We start from the raw sequence: 21,150 nt of genomic DNA on the forward strand, positions 1-21,150 counted from the left end.
CACGGCCATATCAGGCTCACTCTTGATATCCGGAGGAACATTGTGTCTTATGTATTGAATGACTGGGACAGGTTCAAGGTGTGGACTGATGATGGTACAGGAGATAATTACACTACACAGGAGCACTATAAGAGTGAAATGCTTATGCTCTTCACCTATGGTTCTGCACGCGAGTTGATGGCTGCCGCTGAATTGTTCGGTTGTCGCTTTCAAGTGTACTGAAATGGCCAAATATTTTACACTTTTTGACAACCGCCAATGCCTTTTAATCATCTTAGATTCACAGGTGACGATTTCAGTAGTGGACACCTTGATGTTTATGAATGTTTCAACTCTCAAAACCTGGATGCAAAGTTATCAATGAAACCAGTTGTATGCTTACAACGCTTGACAGATGCCAAATGTCACTTAAAACACAACAAGTCCTGCAAATACTGTCGCAATTTAAACAAACCATGAAACTCAAACCGATTATGACAACAGCTTTTCACATGGCTATCTGTACATTGCATGCGCAAGAGTAAGCTCAGCACATAGCTTGGTCATATTACAACTGGTGGGCCAAACTGACAATGTGGTATACAAAGAGATTGTTAACAAAACATAACAAATAATTATTGGTATATATTTTCCCTCAGTTTAAAAAGGTTTACTTTTCTTCTTAAAGTTTTAACACTAGAATTACCAGAGCCTACGAAAAAACTCGTAATTCCATCCCACCTTAAATCGCTTCTTAAATCCCTTCACACCTATCCGCCAGCAACCTTTGTCTTCTAAATGTGCTGATAAAGAGAAGCTTGGAGCAGCCGGCTATTCCATCCCACCACCAATTTAGAACGTGCACAAACTTCTCCCAGCTCATGCCTTGAGAAAGGGAACTAATGCAATCGCATTAGTGCGATTATATTTTCACATGTATTGTCTCTTTCTTTCAGGTGTGTAATAGAAACCACAGCATAGAGAGAAGTGTGTACATTGCTTCTTACAGGAAAAGGCGATGGAAAAAGTGCACTTGAATAAAATTGCACTTTTGTTATATTTTTACACCAATATATGTTCCTGTGTTTGAACGACACAGGCAGATAGGGAGTGTCTGATGATTGCATATAGCGCCGAAGTTACTGGTCTTTACCATTCTTTCCTCTGCATGTCCTGGAGTACAAAAGAAACAGCATACAGCAACATGCGGGGACTGGCAGGAACACTCAATAAAACTGAATAAAAAGAAAAGCAAGTGACGGTGAGATACGAAGAAGGCAGCTTCGCCAGCGTTTGTCAGAACCCGGGGATGGGGGGTTGGCGTTAGTATGCATCGTGGTACACTGCAGAGCTATAGCACGTCTTTAGTGAAAACAGCCGTGTCAGATGGGGTTGTATGGATTGATTCTGAACGCGACTGAGAGAATGAAAAGTGAATTTAAAAAAAAAAAAAAGCTAATCTTTACAAGGATCATAAATTGCACCGGCTGTTACAGACTGAAATCAAATGTATGCTTTTATTCTAAAATAGTAAGACTAAGAGCAGTTTACTTCTCAAAACGGAGGGGCGCAGGATCGAACTCGTGACCTCTTGATTCCCAAGCGGGGGCCGAGTCTATTGAACCACAGAGGCAGTTACAATAAACTGCTGTAAATGTCACATGTTAAGGCGGCTTTTTGTTTCTGCAGTTATATTTTTGAATAAAAGCGCAATAGTGTTATTCTTGTGAAAATGTTTCTTTGCTATTTGGACTTCAGGCTTCATACACTATATAGTTTATGCCTACATTTTGTCATCTACTACTAGAATATAAAAAACTTTTCTGTTTTAACAATGTGTTGACACAGATTACTGTAGAAACGGAACAGACATGAAATGCGTGTGTTCCAAATAACGATCTATTATTTCCACTCTAAAACTCCACTTCACTACCAGATACTCAATCAAGCTGAAGTTCGTGCACGTTCTAAATTGGTGGTGGGATGGAATAGCCGGCTGCTCCAAGCTTCTCTTTATCAGCACATTTAGAAGACAAAGGACGCTGGCGGAGAGGTGTGAAGTGATTTAAGAAGCAGTTTAAGGTGGGACGGAATTACGAGTTTTTTCGTAGGCTCTGGTAATTCTAGTGTTAAGGCAGTACTTCGCCGCTGCGAATAATAATAATAATAATAATAATATTATTAGGTCCCTGGAGCTGGTTACTCTTGAACATGGAGTTGCACATTCCTTCATTCGAACAATTTCTGATTTTCCTACCGACTTGACTTTTATTGATGGTCATTGCAAAAGACAATTTTAAACAAAGGGGTATCCCTGTTCAAAGTAAGCAGATGCACATGTAAATGTAAGCAATTCTGTAGAGCACTATGCAGGTCCCCTTTCAAATTTCATAGATGCAAATGTCTAGTACAATAGAGTAGCTCATGAGAGACCTGTTAAGTTTATATTTTCACTGACTTCTATCCTTCTCTTGGATCCGGATCTTGGATGCCACTTCCACCACTGCTTCTCTCTCCCTTCATTTTTGCTTCCGGCGAAGCAACTGTAAGGCCAGGTTTATACTTCATGCAAGGCGAGTTCCTATGGATGCTACTGCTAGCAAGCACTGTACTGTTTATACTTCTGCCCATACTTTGTGTAAATCTGGAGGATTCCACCAGGTGGCAGTGCAAGATATCATCACACTGAGAAAATAAAGTTTGGCATCACTGAATTGCCCAAAACATTCACTAAATTCCCAGGACAGCTTGCCATAATATCTCTGAAAAGGATGGATGTTTAATGATTACATTACATTACAGAAGCAATTCCTGAATGGGGAATCAGCCATTGCATGGTGAATATAAGCAAACACATATACTAGCATCACTTTAACATTGCCAAATCCCCAAATCTGCAAGTCCTTGGAAGGAAACCAAATCACACTGTGGAAACCCATCAGGAGAACATGCAAACTCCAGGCGGGGAACACCAGGGATGCGACTCCCTACTGCGAGGCAACCATGCTACCGCTCCGCCACTGTGCCGCCTCCACACATGTAATATAATAAATAGTTTTAATTTAAATCCTGTTAACGATTTATCTGTAAAATGTAACATACATGCTTTAACACATTTTATCATGAAAGTGATATCAAGCATAAATCTAATGATTCTAAATGTGCAGAGAGCTGGAATATTATAGATTTAATGTCTTCTGTGTGGCAATCACTGCCTGCTGCTGCTATCAGAGCAAGAGGAAGCCCCAGAAGCACATAGGTTTTAAGATGACATTTACAACATTCTCCTTTAATGACAAAATAAACTGAAATTAAACTGGAAACTTCAACTTTAATCACAAAATAAATCAGTCACATGTTGACAGAAAACAGACTCTGACATCACAATTCAACTTGAACATGTTGCACCCATTGAGTTTTTACTGGTACTGCAACTCACGCACACATCGCGGTAATTTCTGAAGAGGTGATCAGAGGACGCATCAAATGAACACTGGGAACGTGTGGCAGCCATGATGCGTATGCATTTTGAGCATTAAGTATAAACCAGCCCTAATACTCACAGCCATATCATTTGGCACCAGCACACAATATTTATGGTGCTCCATAACCATTAAGCTTCGCCAAGCTTTCTCTTTTCCATTTTGGCAAAAAGGATTATGTCTGTTTTTTCCCTGTCCAGGGCACTGCCTCTTCTTCAATTGCCCATCCACCCTACTAGTTAGTACTGCAGTCAATTACTTCTGCTGTACCCTTCATTTGCATAAAGACTTTTGTCAGCACCATGCAGAGCATGTAAGTTAACAGAACATTAATAAATATCGGTTAAAAAAAACTCAGTTAATTTGTTGCAAGGAGATTTTTTTACCCTTATATTGGTATGTCAAAAAGTCGTTTCCTAGCATATAACTACTGGCCTAGATGTACAATCCTGCTAATTTTCAAATTTTTATCTAAATGCAAAACAGTGTTTTCTTAACAAGTGAGTCAATCTGTCAACTTCACATTATATATACAGTGTGGTAGGTTGTGGAAAGCTTAGGAATAAAAAACTTTAGATATGTTACTTATTTTCTCCCTTGGTGCATCTCTAGCTATAAATATGCAAACTGTATCACAGACCTTTAACTTTATATATAATAGATTAACAAGTAATTATTCATTTAAGCAGTATTTCTTAATTTCTAGATCAACACATATTAACAAGTTCAATTTGATTTATTGTCACTGTACCTTACAGTGCAATGAAATGTATCTGATGCTAGTTCCAATGGTGCATAAGCAGTGACAATACATTACATGATAAAACAACACAGCAGGAAAAAAAAATAAGCAGTTGAAATGTAAAAACTAAATATGCTAGAATATCAAATACAGTAATATAAACAAATTTTTATACTTGTATTAGACAAAACAAGTAAATGAGCTACATCCAATCAGTTGAATCATTAATGCAAACTAAAAAGAACATAAGCAAGGTCTACAACAATGGGAACATTTCAGTAGACCTCAGAAATGCAAACATTGTAAATATCTTCAACAGTAGTAACAAATCAGAGTGTGGAAACTACTGTGGCTTAACTATTCACCACAAAATAAAATCATAGCCCATGTGTTCCCAAATCACTTGCTCTCTTTTGTAAAGGAAATCCTTACTGAAGCTCCCAGCAAATCTTAGAGTAATGCTTCAGGCAGCAACAGATATAGATTCAAAGGCCTCTGTGGGGTCATGCAAGCTATCAACTGTTAAACGCTCTGCAACATCCAGCCTCAGCTCAGATGTTCCATCACTAACTAAATAGCTGCAACCATTCATTGAATGTGACAGTAAAAGACCATCAAAACAGTGTCCTAACTAAGGAAAAACACCAACGCCAAGATCCTGCAAAACAAACTCTTCTAAATTAGCAACTGTATTACAATGTAAGTTATCGTTCAAGATAGTGTAAAATTACTGCAGAAATCGCAAATAACATACAACCAAATAGAGTATGCAGAAACCTAACCAAAATTCTGTATTCTGGAAAATAATTCAATGAACGAATAAAAACCAATTTATCAAAGTATATAGATCAAGCTATGTAGATCATAGATTAGTCCTTGGCGGTATGACCAAAATTCTATATCACGGTATTTTTCAAAATTATACCGGTTTCACTGTATTCGACAGTATTTTTTCCCCATGCATGTGTGGATGTTAACCACATTTTCCACTGCAATTACTGCAGAAGACTGGCTAAGAATAACCTATTCCATGGTCATGAGCATTGTACAAAAACACATTTTAATGTGCACACAAGTATTAATACAGGTTTGCATGGGCCCCATAAAGTGAAAGCTTTCAATGGGGAGGCACGAATGAAGAGAAGGAATCACACTGCATGACAGCTGCAGTCAAAATATAGAACCTTTTTATTAAACAAATTTTGCAAACAACTTAAGGTAAAATTTTGACAATATATTTTCAACCATGGGCGGCACGGTGGCGCAGTGGTAGCGCTGCTGCCTCGCAGTTAGGAGACCCGGGTTCGCTTCCCGGTCCTCCCTGCGTGGAGTTTGCATGTTCTCCCCGTGTCTGCGTGGGTTTCCTCCGGGCACTCCGGTTTCCTCCCACAATCCAAAGACATGCAGGTTAGGTGGATTGGCGATTCTAAATTGGCCCTAGTGTGTGCTTGGTGTGTGTGGGTGTGTTTGTGTGTGTCCTGCGGTGGGTTGGCACCCTGCCCAGGATTGGTTCCTGCCTTGTGCCCTGTGTTGGCTGGGATTGGCTCCAGCAGACCCCCGTGACCCTATTCGGATTCAGCGGGTTAGAAAATGGATGGATGGGTGGATTTTCAACCATTCAAAGAAGCATTTAGACTTAGTAAAATATTCAGAGGTGCTTGTCAAAAGTTGTATTGCACTGAACATGACTTAGAAAAGGAATAGTGAATATTTTTTTGTAAACCAACTACACTTTCTGTTAATGTTAACAACCTCTATCCACCGACACGTTAAAGTGACTTTTTAAACAACTTTAACATCATTAAACTGCATAATATTGAAACTAATAAATAATAATAAAATAAATAATAGTGCAACTTCCAGTAATAATACTATTACTTCAAGCCCAGGTGCATTACATAGTATTCACCAAATAAAAATAAAATAAAACAAGTGCCAAATACGCACTTTGCTGATAAACTGAGCGCACTGAGTTTGCACGGCGCTTTGGTGACTTTGAAGTAGACGGCTCGAACCTTGTGCATGTTTGGTAGCACATATCTGTGTGAGAAGCTCTTCTCAGTGATAAAGACTAACAAAACAGCACACAGGAGTCGCCTCACTGATGAGCACCTGCAATCCATCCTGAGAATCTCCACAACACAGAACCTTACACCAAACAGAAACGAACTTGTTGCCAAAAAAAGATGCCAGGCGTCCAGCTCTAAAATGACATATGAGCAAAGACAACTGAATGATTTGATTTGTTATTGCTGAAAGGAACACATTTTATTTATATTTCTAGGTTTTGTTATGCAGCATGTTCATATATGAATTTGTATAATTTTGACAGGATATATTTTTATGGAGAGCAAAATCTTTTGGGATATTTAAAATCTAAATTTATTTTTTATATAAAATTACATAAGAGTAAAGAAATGTGAATGTTTGTTCTTTTAACGTTTACTTTATTTCTAACTTGTATAATTTATTGTCAAAAGTTGTATTGCACTGAACACACACATATATACATACATATATATCTACATATACACACATACATACATACATACACACACACACACAAATACATATCTACATATATACACACACAGCTATTTCGTATCAGTGCAATACGCTGCTTGTTAAAACGGATAACTCCCGCTCTTACGTGCAAGTCTGTGTGGATATTATGAACTATCGTATTTGTTCAAGTTCTCTTTAAATTTTAAATAGAAGGAATTTTTATTTAGTCGACAGAAATATCTTTGGTAGGAATGGTAAAAACAGACAGGAATATTATTCGTGAATAAATCAACTCAAACCTTAAACAACTTGTATAATTTAGACAGGATATACTTTTATGGAGAGCAAAATATAAGTTAGAAATAAAGTAAACGTTAAAAGAACAAACATTCACATTTCTTTACTCTTATGTAATTTTATATAAAAAATAAACTTAGATTTTAAATATCCCAAAAGATTTTGCTCTCCATAAAAATATATCCTGTCAAAATTATACAAATTCAAATATGAACATGCTGCATAACAAAACCTAGAAATATAAATAAAATGTGTTCCTTTCAGCAATAACAAATCAAATCATTCAGTTGTCTTTGCTCATATGTCATTTTAGAGCTGGACGACTGGCATCTTTTTTTGGCAACAAGTTCGTTAATGTGTGGTGTGAGGTTCTGTGTTGTGGAGATTCTCAGGATGGATTGCAGGTGCTCATCAGTGAGGCGACTCCTGTGTGCTGTTTTGTTAGTCTTTATCACTGAGAAGAGTATATATATATATATATATATATATATATATATGACAGCAACACTCATCACTCACAACAGTGACAAAACAATTACATTGACAATCATGTTACGCTATTTTCAAAATGTTTCCTTTTCTTTTCATTGCTTCTTTAACACACTACTTCTCCGCTGCGAAGCGCGGGTATTTTGCTAGTAAATAATAAAATTGCAACTTGCATTTATAATGCTATTTGTGGTATAGCCCTTAGGAAGAGTATTAGGGCCACAGTGAAGAAAAAATAACTATATGTCGAGAATAAAGTTGACATGTTGAGGTTATTCTCGACATTTCCACTTTAATCTTGACGCTTATGTCGAGATTAAAGTCGACATTTTCAATTTAATGACAAAATAAACTATGAGAATAAAGTAGAATGTCTTAAACTAAGCTTAATCCTAAAATCAATGTTTAATTTACTAGATTTTCTCAAACCCCATCATAAGTTAATGTAGCACATTAAATGCTTTGCGTTTAGTGTTTCCTGACCCAGTTATTAATCGCTATGCGCTCCTTAAACGGACATCCTCTGCACAGGAGGCGCAGGCAGGGATCACCGCACAGAATACATTCACCTCATGATATTCCAGCTCTCTGAACACGCACAATGCTAAGATAAATACTTGATATCATTTTCATGATTAAATGCATTAAAGCAGGTATTAAATATGCACGGTAGTGAAGCAGTAGTGCTGCTCCCTCACAATAAGGGGTCCCCAGATGTACGTTCCGTGTAGAGAACTTTATGGCAGGTGTGACGAGGCTTCAAAAAACTGGATGTAAGAATAAGTATCGCACAGGTTCAACTGAAATATTGTATAAAATGTTGGGTTCGTGATCTGGTGGTGGGAGCCACAAACTTGGAAATCAATGAATGTTCTTCTGAGCGGGCTTTCTTTATTGCATGCATGCTGTCTCTATCAGATGTACCAAACCCCCAGTTCCAATCCATCCCTTTTATTTCTCCACATAACCAATCATCACACGATAAACGTATTTGTGAAATTAAAACTAGTTATAAACTTAGACCACGGAGTGTTCAGAACTTCAAAAAAAAAAAATCTTCGTTATGCATGTTTAAATATGCCATCCATTCAGGACAGCGCACATCCCAGCAAGCATTGTAGGCAAGGCAGGAGCAAATCCTAAATGAGATGCCAGCACATTGCAGGGTGAATACGAGCAACACATACACTAGCAGGGTCAATATAGCATAAGAAAACCCCACATCCTACATGACTTTAAAAAGAAACTGAAGCACGCCAAGTAAACCCACCAGAGAAACATGCAAATTCAATTCAGGGAACACCCGGGACCCCCTTGCTGTGCGGCAGCAGTGCAACCTCCATGCCACCGTGCCCCCCACATGATTAATACATTCTTTAATGCAATTCATCATGAAAATTATATCAAGTATTTATCTTAGCATTCTAAATGTTCAGGGAGCAGGAATATCATGAAATTAATGTATTCTGTGTGGTGATCGCTGCCTGCGCCTCCTCAGTGCAAGAGGAAAACAGTTTAAGAAGCATGTAGCAATTAACATGGCTCTGGGAACACTTAAAACAAAGCATTTAATTTGCTATATCACTTATGACAGGGTTTGAGAAAATCTAGTAAATTAAATATTCATTTTAAGATTAAGTTTAGTCTACGATGTTCTACTTTAATGACAAATTATGAAAATAAAGTCAGCATTTCGACTTTATTCTTGTCATAAGCATTGAGATTTAAGTGTAAATGTCGAGAATAAAGTCAACATGTCGTCACACTATTACACAGTACCCAGGTACATTACACAGTATTAAAAAAAAATAAAACAAGTACAACATTGCTTTCAGTATTATCCTGTAGTATAGAAACAATATTCACACATTTGAACATGATGGTCCACATCCAACCTTTTAAAACCAAAGTATATCCAGACAACAGACACGGCTCCTTTTTTCGGCAAAAGTTCTTCTGTATCATCATGTTCAACTTTATTGTCTGCTATAGCTTCAGTCTCAGAAAGTTCTCTGTCCATTTTCACCGCTTAATACCTCCACTAAACGCATGTACTCTGTTGCATGTGTGTTTAGCGGTGCAGCAGTGAAAAAGCTCCCCCTTTAAACAGTTTCCTGCTGTGCCACATTCCGACTGTTGTCTAGGCTATTTAAACCGGTGTTGCTATATAAGAAAAATCCATATCATAACAAAAATAAAAAATGTTTTTTTGGTATGAACCGGTATACCGCCCAGCACTATCATATATGATACAAAAGCATTATACATAAGGAGCAAAACCCAAACTGACTACATATATATATATATATATTATATATATATAATAAAAATATAGAATGTTCCCATTAAGTAATATTACAAACCATTGGTCTGAAGGAGTCACTTGACTGGGCATGTTTTCTGTGATATACCTCCGATTGTGAAGTAAATCTTTTCTTTCATTATTTTCACTCTGCATCAAATACTAGCTTTCTAGTTGTATTGCATGGAGTTTGTATTCTGTTTGGTTTTTCCCTTAGCTAGTTACAAGCCCCTCAGTCAAGATTTTTTAAGTATTTATTTATATGCTGGTGAGTTAAGCTTTGCCTCTTGTTAAGAAGCTTCTTCCTTAAGTGCTTATATATTTTATTAATTTACAATTACTGTTTCTAATGTTCATATAGTTTCATGTTTCTGGTTTGTGTGGAGAGAGAGAGAGAGAGAGAGAGAGAGAGAGAGAGAGAGAGAGAGAGAGAGAGAGAGAGAGAGAGAGAGAGAGAGAGAGAGAGAGAGAGAGAGAGAGAGAGAGAGAGAGAGAGAGAGAGAGAGAGAGAGAGAGAGAGAGAGAGAGAGAGAGAGAGAGATACAGTCATATGAAAAAGTTTGAGAACCCCTAACAGCCTGCACAATTATGTACTGTACTTTCAACAACAAAAAAAAAAAAGATAACAGTGGTGTGTCCTTCATTTCCTAGGAACATTTAAGTACTGGGGTGTTTTCCGAACAAAGATTTTTAGTGAAGTAGTATTTAGTTGTATGAAATTAAATCAAATGTAGAAAACTGGCTGTGCAAAAATTTGGGTATCTTGTAATTTTGCTGATTTGAGTGCATGTAACTGCTCAATACTGATTACTTGCAACACCAAATTGATTGGATTAGCTTGTTAAGCCTTGAACTTCATAGACAGGCGTGTCCAATCATGTGAAAAGGTATTAACTCTTTTAGGGCTATATTTTTTTTTTTGTTTGTTTGTGTTTTCAGGGCTGAATATTTTTCCAAAAACTAACTTTAAAAAAAAAAAAAAAAAAGAGCACAAAGCAATTGTTTAAAATATCAAATCAGCAAAGAATATTTACTTTTGACAAATGTTACTGTCTTGCATGTTGTATAAGCCTGCATATTATATTATTTCACATACTATGATTTCACATACATGTTACACAGCAAAGTCCTGCAAAGTATGATATCGCTCAAAGTAGCCAACTGCATGCACTGCCACATTGCACTGGTGTTTCCTTTTTAATTGTCTGTTGCTGCACTTTCTCACATATATTGTTAGTGTGTACTGTAGAGAGACAAGTCACCCGTTGACATTGTGCCATGCCACTGACACCAAGTTTTCCACCCGCATGAAAACCGTACTGTCACCTCTTTTCATCTTCAGCCTGTCTGGCTTCAACTGTGAAGACATGTGTCTCCTGTTCACCCTCACTGTGCCACAAGTTCCAATTCCCTTGCTCTGTAACTCCATGAACAATTCTGGGCATGTATAAAAATTGTCCATGTACACAACATGATCCAAATGTTCATAGCCCTGAAACAGCTCCAGCACAACCTGACTTGTCAAGGGACAGTTCTCTCTTGGAAAGAAATACTTTCCTGTATATGTAATTACTTTCAGGCAGAAACCAATGTTTGCTTCTGCCAGTACAAAATCCTTTATGCCATACTTTGTGGGCTTGTCTAGCATATATTGGCAGAAAAAAAAAAGGCATCCCTTTTATTTTATCATAGGTTCATGCAGACAAATCACAGCCAGACTGAAAATTATTTATATGTTGGTTCCACAATATCAAACAGGGACGGAACTTTATACATGGGGTTATAGCCTGGCTCACCCCTTGGGATTTGCTTCTGGTTATCAAAGAAGTAAATAAAACTTTGCAGCAGCACATACCTATCACACAGCATAACCTGTCAAAAGCCACCAGGGGACAACACATGTTTAGACCAATGCTCCCTGAAGTTATATCATCAGTCTAGTCCCATCTTTTATTTGTAATGCCACAAAGCCCTTCATCTCATCTTTTGTTATGGGCTTCCACTTTGAAAAATGAAAATGCGGTGCAAGCGCAGCTCGCGATTCAAAAAATTGCTCTGCATACCTGTTTATCTCGTCTGACAGTAGCTGAAAAGCAGCAACAGAAGAGAGCAGCCTGAAGTAGTCTAGCGGCCAGTAATCTGTCGTGTCCTATAGCAAGCCATGCTGTCTTGTGAAGTCCGGTAGCCAATTTGGCTCCCATGGATCAATGTCTGGGTATTCCTCCCACACAAACCTTGCCGTAGGTGAGTCGGCTGCACGAATGCGCTCAGCTGGCAGCAGATCAGCTGGGGTGGCATCGGCTGGTGTCCGATCAGCTGATGCCAGTTCCTCACTCTTTTGCTTGATCTCCTGATCAATGTCAAGAAAATCAGATTCTGAAAAAATCAGAGTCCGACTCAGTGACAATGTGCAAAACATCGTCTGCTGAGTATTTTCTTTTCTGCACTTGCTTCGCTCCCTCGTTAGATGTCAATGCCATCTTGCCTTTGTTTACATTTCGTAACTCGAGTTAATGAGTCTAACATTCCTCCAAGCATAGAGAAAAAACCTGTGACTTAACAGTGAGTTTTGTAGCTATTAACTGCTGATTGATGCACCCTCAGCCCCCTCCTGTCGACAAGTCGACATCCACCCTAAAAGAGTTAAGGTGGTCAATTGCAAGTTGTGCTTCCCTTTGACTGAAGAATGACAGCATGGGATCCTCAAAGCAACTCTCAAAAGATCTGAAGACAAAGATTATTCAGTATCATGGTTTAGGGGAAGGCTACAAAAAGCTCTCTCAGAGGATTAAACTGTCAGTTTCAACTGTGAGGAATGTAATATGGAAATGGAAGGCCACAGGCAGGCCAAGAAAAATACAGGAGTGGCACATGCATAGGATTGTGAGAATGGTTACAAACAACCCACAGATCACCTCCAAAGACCTGCAAGAACATCTTGCTGCAGATGGTGTATCTGTACATCGTTCTACAATTCAGCGCAATTTGCACAAAGAACATCTGTATGGCAGGGTGATGAGAAAGAAGCCCTTTCTGCACTCACGCCACAAACAGAGTCGCTTGTATGTAAATGCTCATTTAGACAAACCAGATTCATTGTGGAACAAAGTGCTTTGGACTGATGAGACAAAAATGTAGTTATTTGGTCATAACAAAAAGCGCTTTGCATGGCGGAAGAAGAACACCACGTTCCAAGAAAAACACCTGCCACCTACTGTCAAATTTGGTGGAGGTTCCATCATGCTGTGGGGCTGTGTGGCTAGTTCAAGAACTGGGCCCTTGTTAAAGTCAAGGGTCAGATGAATTCAACCCAATATCAACAAATTTGTCAGGATAATGTTCAAGCATCAGTCACAATGTTGAAGTTACGCAGGGGTTGGATATTCCAACAAGACAATGACCCAAAACACAGCTCAAATCTACAAAGGCATTCATGCAGAGGGAGAAGTACAATGTTCTGGAATGGCCGTCACAGTCCCCTGACTTGAACATCATCGAAAATCTATGGGATGATTTTTAAGCAGGTTGTCCATGTTCAGCAGCCATCAAATTTAACTAAACTGGAGAAGAATGTATGGAATTTGTATGGAAGAATGGTCAAAAATACCTGCATCCAGAATTCAGACACACATCAAAGGTTTTCCATTCATTCTCTATGGTAGTGCTAAACCACTACCGATGCAATCTATTTTCTGCCACTTCCGTTTCGGGGGGCGCTGTTCTGTGCTTTTCGCAGCTCTGCCTGCTACCTGCCTACCTCGTCTGCCTTCATAGATGTGTGGCTGTGGTGTTTTTTTTTAAGGAGGCATTTAGAGGCTGTTGTATTTGCAAAAGGAAGCTCAACTACATATTGACACAATATCTCTGTTGGGGTACCTAAATTTATGCACCTGTCTAATTTTGTTATGATGCATATTGCATATTTTCTGCTAATCCAATAAACTTAATGCCACTGCTGAAATACTACTGTTTCCATAAGGCATGTCATATTAAAAGCAAGTTGCTAATTTGAAAGCTCAGCCAATAACAAACAAAAACCCAAAAAATTAAGAGAGGTTCCCAAACTGTTTCATATGATATGATATGATACATGATATGATAAACAGACTGTCTATCAATGGGAACCAGAATTCTGGCTGGTTTGTAGGGAATCAAATACTGATTTCTCTCAATAACACGCAAATCAATTTATCACTTTTATGCAATTTCTGGATTTTTGGAAGATATTCTCTCTCTACATAAAAAATACCATAAAAAATAGAGACTGTTCATTTTTTTTTTTGTAAGTGAGAAAACTTAGAAATTCAGTAGGGGATCAAATACTTATTTCCCCCACTGTACTTTGATAAATTGCTTTTGATTCAGTGATTGATTTATTTTTCTGAATACAGAATTTTGGACAGGTTTCTGCTTACTTTATTTGGTGGTATCATCTTTCAAAACTAGTTCTTTACATCCAGCTCGGCCAAGAACAGAGAAAGCAGAACTACCAGAGGAGTTAGTTTTAAAACATCTTAAAAGCCATCTTAGATGAGGAAAACAAAGTCCAAAAACAGACAGAGCACAAGGAGAACTTACCTGTAGATTTGTGGAACAGAACAGAACCTAAGTTAACGGAAAGTTAAGAACTGACCTCATCAGACATCTATGGTCACACTTATTACCAGGACAGGTATAATTCTCTTTTCATGTGACTGAAGAGGATAATAATGAGTTTAGCAAAGTTAAAAGACGGGGTTAACAGAGTACCTTTTTGTCTCGTTTTCTTGCAAGTCCAGAAAGATTTTTTTTAAATTCAATATGGTTGAAAACTTCTTGAGCAGATTCTGGACCTTGTGATACCATTGCAGCCATAAGGTTTAAAGATGTTTGAATATACCTGTTTACAGATGACAAAAAGAAATATTAACTTATTAGGGATAATTCTGAAAAGTTACCTCATCTTAGTACTGGTTAATAATTCTAAAATTCTGTGTACAATTTAATTTTGTTCAGTTCGCATGCACTGTCAAGTGATTGAACTTCAACACTAACTGTCTAAAACCAATTCTAAGGATTCATTGTGGTTTTGGGGGACCTACAACATCATTGCTTCCCCAATCTTGACATCACTGTTATCCTGTAATCAAACACAGAACCAAAAGCACCATGTTATTTTTTCCTACAAACAACTAATTAGTTTAGTTTGTGAAACACTCATGCACATAAACCAAATTGTAATGTTTTTTGTATACTAACAGAAACACTATTAACTTTGAAGCATACAGGTTTGGTCTAGTTGGGATACCTGAAATAAGGACACTTCAGGCAAAATTATCCAGGATTAATTTACTTTTAATCAAACTGATTTTGGAACAATGACAATTTGGTCTTGACCAAATTGCATTGCTGTCTCATTGCCTCTATAAATTGCCAACATTTATCATTAATTTAGTTTTAGGTTTCTTTGTTCTATTCCACATTGCATTGTTAATGATTTATTATTTTCTTGCTGGGTTAAAGGATATCTGTTTTATGAATATACTATGAATTATAAAGAAACTTTGAAATCATACAGTACTATATCAGTTTAGCTACAAAAACCTAAAAAGAAGTGTACCAAAATTTTCACAAATTATTTTTATACTATGCTTCAGTGGTTCCCCATGATACACTACAACATTTATTTACATAGCACATTTTCATACAAATTGTGCAGCTCAAAGTGCTTTACAAGAAGAAAAAAATATATGAAACAAAAATAAATTAGGTAATACTAAGTAACAAAGAATAAGGAAAAGTCAGATGGCCAAGAGATAAAAAAAAAAAAAACTCCACATGGGCTGGAGAAAAAATATCTGCAGGGGTTCCAAGGCCAATAGACTGCCCAGTCCCCACTGGACATCTACCTAACATAAATGATCTGAATCAGTGCTCATGGTTTTCAGGCTTCTTGTGAAAGAAATGAATGATGATGGTCATGTGGACATCTGGGGTACTGCCTTCAGTCCATCAAAGTAGGGACTGCATGGTCTCTTAATCAGTTGGTGATGGCGCAGATCATCACCACAGAAAAAAAAGGAAAAAACAGCAGAAAATAGTAGGGATTAGTATGGAATGCGGAGCCTTGATAAAAATGATAATTCAATGCACATTAACAGGGATACACAGTTTTTTTTTTAATGCTCCACCATTTTAGCCTGGTGAATTTCTAATGGTAAACTATTCCAGAGTTTAGGTGCATAACAGCAGAAGGCTGCCTCACCACTTCTTTAAGTTTAGTTCTTAGAACTATAAGCAGACAATAATTTGAAGATCTAAGGTTATGACTTGGAGTGTAATGTGACAAGTATTCCAAAATATAGGACGGAGCAAGATTATTAAAGGCTTTGCAAACCTTTTGCAGTATTTTAAAGTCAAATTTAAATTGCAAGGGTAACAAATGTAATGACATCAAAAGTGGAGAAATATACTCAGATTTTCTTTTCCTAGTTAAGATTCTGGCAGCTACATTCTCCACTAGTTGCAATCGATTGATGGCTTTCTTGGGCAGTCCTGAAAGGAGTGTGTTTCAGCAATCTAGTTGACTGAAAACAAACTAATTTTAAGCACCTTGCAAAGGGATATAACATTTGCCATATTCCTTAAATGAAAAAATGCTCTCCTAGTAATGTGATTAATGTCTGATTTAAAATTTAATCAGGGTCAATAATTACCCCTAAATAATTCTTTAAATCCATCTTGACTTTTAAGCCTAATGGATCAAGTTTATTTCTAATAGCCTCACTATATGCATTTTTGCAAATAACTAATATTTCTCTTTTCTCCTTATTCAGTGTGAGAAAATACTACTCATCCATACAGAAACACAAGACAGACATTGGGTCAGTAAACAAAGAGTTGGGATAATCTAAAAATACAGCTGTGTGATAATAAAGTAGGGTGAAATCTGATAACTTGAGACCTTCATTGCAAATTTCTATGTCAGTAGTAACTATATCATCACTTGAGTTTTGCTATAAACTTGAACAACTATAGAACTGTTTTTTAATCTCTAGTGCTCCAAAAAGATATGCTGTGTTCATGTTGTGTAAAGTTCTGATCCCATGAATATGAATGTGTGCAGTTTTAACTGATAACAATTACATCATCGCGATTACCTGGTTGACTAATTTACAATGAAGTATATAAAGAAATAGTACTAAAAGATCGGTTAGGGATTAAAAAAAAAAAAGATCAATCCAAAGAGAAAAACTAGCTGAATTTAGTGTCATCTGAAATACTGCCTTCACAAGCACTTGCTGCTTACCATACTACTTAGAGCCCTTGTTCAAAACAAAAAAGAGCGATGGGAGGCAGGAAGTTGGCTTTGTTGTGGTACTTCAGAGTTGAGGAAGTTGGATAGCTACTGTACCTGAAAGGTACATAAAGAACCTGCTAAAATCTGGTTCACATTCTGGCTGTTTTTTATCATTTACTTTGGAAAATGATTATTTTCCTTATTCATTCTCCTGCATAAGGTTTATTTAAACATATAACATTTGTTATTTTTCATTACAACTTATGGTTAATAAGACCCACAACGCCAAGCTGATCCGAAGTGGGCAGACACGCAATTTCAGGGTTGGTTCATTTCTTGTAATCACTGCTGTGTATTCTGTTTGATAGGGAATGATGTAGTAATGAAACCACAGAAAGACAGACAATCCGAAAAATAGCATGTTGCTGAAGGGCTAGTCATAATTTACTAATTAGCAGATTTTCATCTTTTAAGGCACTGGAAAGATGGTAGAATGGGTATAAATATGTTCTAACATGAAGGCTACAGGCATGATTATACGTTCTGTGTGAACATGAGAAAACAAAAAGCTCAGAAAGAAAAGGAAAGGGATAAGGCGGCTAAAGTTTCAAAGTCTAAATCAGTCTCAAGTTCATGGTATGGCCTGCCAGAGACTGACCTGGAACAGACAGGCAAAGGAACAGATCTGACACAACATCGACTCCAGCCGATAGAAAAAGTCGGAGCGAAACTGCAAGTGAGACGGGCAAGGAGAATTTGTCGACTCAAGGAGAATTATTAGAACTGAACATGGCCTCTTTATCCCTGCTGTCAACTACAGCTAATACCTTCAGTGAGTCAGCAGGGCTCCCAACTCTGCCTATGAAGCAAAGAACTGTCCAAGTTGAAGTTTAATGATTGCCACACACAAACATAAACAGTCATATAAAGAAGGAGAAGAGGGATATAAGGAATATAAAAGAAATAAAGGATTTAAGCAAGTAAAATCAAAACACCTTCAGGATATAAAAGACCTGGAGAAACATTTAAGTACTAACTTTACTACAACTTTTAAAGAAATTCCAGAAAGAAAGAATTTATGAAAAAATACAGGAAAATATGAGCAAGTTTGAAAATAAAATTAGAGTAGTTGGTGATCAGCTCAAAGATGTTAAGCAAATGTTTATGACTCACATTAAAATAATTGAACAAGCAACATCCTATCACTGCTGAAAAAGCACTGGCTGAAAAATCAGAATGCAATGTGCTCTGTGACAAACTGGCTGCGCTGGAAGATAGATATAGAAGGAACCACACCAGAATTTAAGGTCTCCCTGAAAACTGTGAAAGTCCAAGCCCAGTGAAATTCATAGCTGAAATATTCTCTAAAATAACTATAGAGGACTTCAAATTGGGAACATGAGATCTCAGCAGCTTACCGTATACATGCTACTAAACACTCCGAATTCTACAGTATTAAACGTTGCTTAAACAAAACTAAAATTGGATACAGCCTCTTGTTTCCTGCCAAACTGAAAGTGATAATTGAAGTTTTACATTTTAGTTCTCTGTTAAAGCAAAAAAAGTTCTCTCTTTAGTTAAAGCAAAAAAAAGAGCTAGGAAGATTGATCCCAAAATCGTTTTGAAACATGATCATGAGTAATATTGTGTCCTGGCCAACAAAGAAGATTCTGGTTGTATCTCGGCCCATTTGTAATGCGACATTTGCCATAAATATGCTATACTTTTTATGTTAAACTAAATTATATTGAAATTTCTACCATTGAATATACAGTGTGTACATTTTGGTAACCACAAAGTAATCAGTTATTTCCAGTGTATGTGTATTTTTTCTAGCCCAGTAACTGTAAGTGCCAATATAACAATAGGCACCATAGCCATAATCCCTGGTAATATGAAATCTAGATCAAAGCTATCATATGTAACAATGTACTACCTTAACTTAAAACTATAAAATGTAAACAAAAGTTCAGAAGCAATGTCTCTATGACCAAAATGTAAACTTTGTGAGCTGAAATGTTAAAGGTCTCAATCACAAATTAAACAGTAAAAAAAGCAACAGAAATTGCTATTTCTGGCTAAAATATTAGAATTATTTATAATCAATTGGTTATATGTCAATGTCAATTTATTTATACTGTATAGCACATTTAAAACAACATAGGAATGCTGTGGCCAAAGTGCTTTACGATAATTGCATAAAAAAAAAAAAACAAATAACAAAAATATATGAACATAAATAAAATCCATAATAAAGAGAAGTAATGTTATATAATCACAATGAGGCAGGGCTCTAGACTAACTTTTTGCACTGGTTGCACTGGTGCGTCTAACTTTTTTTCTTAGGTGCACCAGCACAAAAGTTAGGTGCACCCAAATTTTCAACCGCATCACATTTAACACCACAGTTTTACAAGTTCACTTTCTTTATTTATTTATTTATTTGTTGTTTTTTAAAATCGCTGTCCATATAGGCAATATTGACTTGTAAATGATTAACTAACAATCTGGTCAATATAAAAGTTCTTTATTTGAAGGCAAGCACAATTCTACAACAAAGGTAACTTACTGAAAAAGTGTTAGTGCTTAAAGTGCTTTACTGAGCTGAAATTTAAACTTAAAAAATCTCAAGATAAATTAACTAAAAAGAAAATCTAAATTAACTGTTTTAAGGGCTTCAAACTGAACATCTCATGGCTCAATGTCTTATGGACTATCCTCCATTGCAGTCACATGCCTCTCGGATGGCCAACTCCTGTAGTTTGGCCTTCTTGATCTTTGGCCTTGACTAAACCAGCTGGACACACTCTCTCTAGCATTAAAATCTTCCAGACTTGGGCATGAGCATGCTCGACCTCAATGTGTCCAATAAATATATTCACCGGTCTCCGCAAGATATGACCGTACACAATGACGCATTCCTTTGTGGCGATATCTGTGTCTCCGTCGATCAGGAATGCCATGTACGCAATGTTCGCAATTTGCACAGACGTCTTTTTTTTCAATGTATCTGCGATGACTCCTATACATTGGGCGCACGTGACATCATTGCTGTACGTCGGGTTTACGTTCAAGCCATTTTTCTTCATAAGAATTATTTCGGACTTGAATTTAGTGAAGGGAAGTTCTTCTTTTGCAATATTGTAGGCAACGTTAAATTTAATTATCATCTCGGCCTCGTCTGATGATCTGTTTGCTGCTGCGAGAAGGGACACTTGAGCAGTGCATTTATCGCGGCATGTAATGTGTTTTATAGATGCATTGTGCTTTTTCAGCGTTTCAATTCTAAATGTATTAGAACCAGTCACAAATGCACTACTGCCGGCCATGGTCTTCCCACACTCTTTACAGTAAATACAGTGCATTATATTATCGGCTTTACTGTATCTTAGCCAGGGAAACTGGTCAAGCCACTCTTTTTGAAATGTATACACTTTACCCCTTTTAATTTCAGTGGGCTCGGACTCTATCGTATGTGGCTCATTATCTAATGCCGTCTCCGGACCAGGGCTTGCTATAACTTGGGAGGTTGATGGCTCCGTGTCAGAGCATTGGTTATGATTTTCGGACGGATCAGGCCCTAATTTAACATTCTTAAAGAAAAAGCTGGCTCCATGTCCGTTTTCGAAATTGATTTTAAAATCTTGTTGCTAGTTTTTAAATCTTTACATGGGCTTGCTGCTGCCTATTTATCTGAATTGTGTGTTTTACACCTGCCATCCAGAGTGCTTAGATCTTCTGGTCAGTTGCCTCTTGTTGTCCCTCGTACCAAATGTAAAACCAAGGGGGACAGGGCTTTTGCTGTTGCTGCTCCTCCCCAGTGGAACTCTTTTCCTCATCATATAAAGGTGTCATGTACAATTGTTCAAAACAAGATTAAAGACTCATTTCTATTCACTTGCATTCCGTGACCTTCAGTAATACTGATGCTTTCCTCACTGGGCTCAAGAGTGCGACCAATTTGGTCGCACGTGCAACCTAATTTCTCTATGGTGCGACTAAAAAAAATCAAAGGTTGCACCGGTGCGACCAGCCGTTCGAGGGGGGAAAAAAAACGAAACTCTGAGACTCTTAA

At 37.3% G+C, this 21,150-nt stretch overlaps 1 protein-coding gene across 1 annotated transcript in view; it reads right to left on the bottom strand.

Annotated features, from left to right (window-relative positions):
- urb1 (URB1 ribosome biogenesis homolog) overlaps positions 1 to 21,150 on the bottom strand; it is a 323,342-nt gene that overhangs the window by 275,783 nt on the left and 26,409 nt on the right. Inside the window, exon 4 of the mRNA XM_039744916.1 lies at positions 14,546 to 14,675. Coding sequence (XP_039600850.1) covers positions 14,546 to 14,675 — 130 coding nt within the window. The remainder of the gene's footprint in view (positions 1 to 14,545; positions 14,676 to 21,150) is intronic.

The sequence above is a fragment of the Polypterus senegalus genome, chromosome 2, assembly GCF_016835505.1.
Source record: "Polypterus senegalus isolate Bchr_013 chromosome 2, ASM1683550v1, whole genome shotgun sequence".
Classification (NCBI taxonomy): Eukaryota; Metazoa; Chordata; class Cladistia; order Polypteriformes; family Polypteridae; genus Polypterus; species Polypterus senegalus.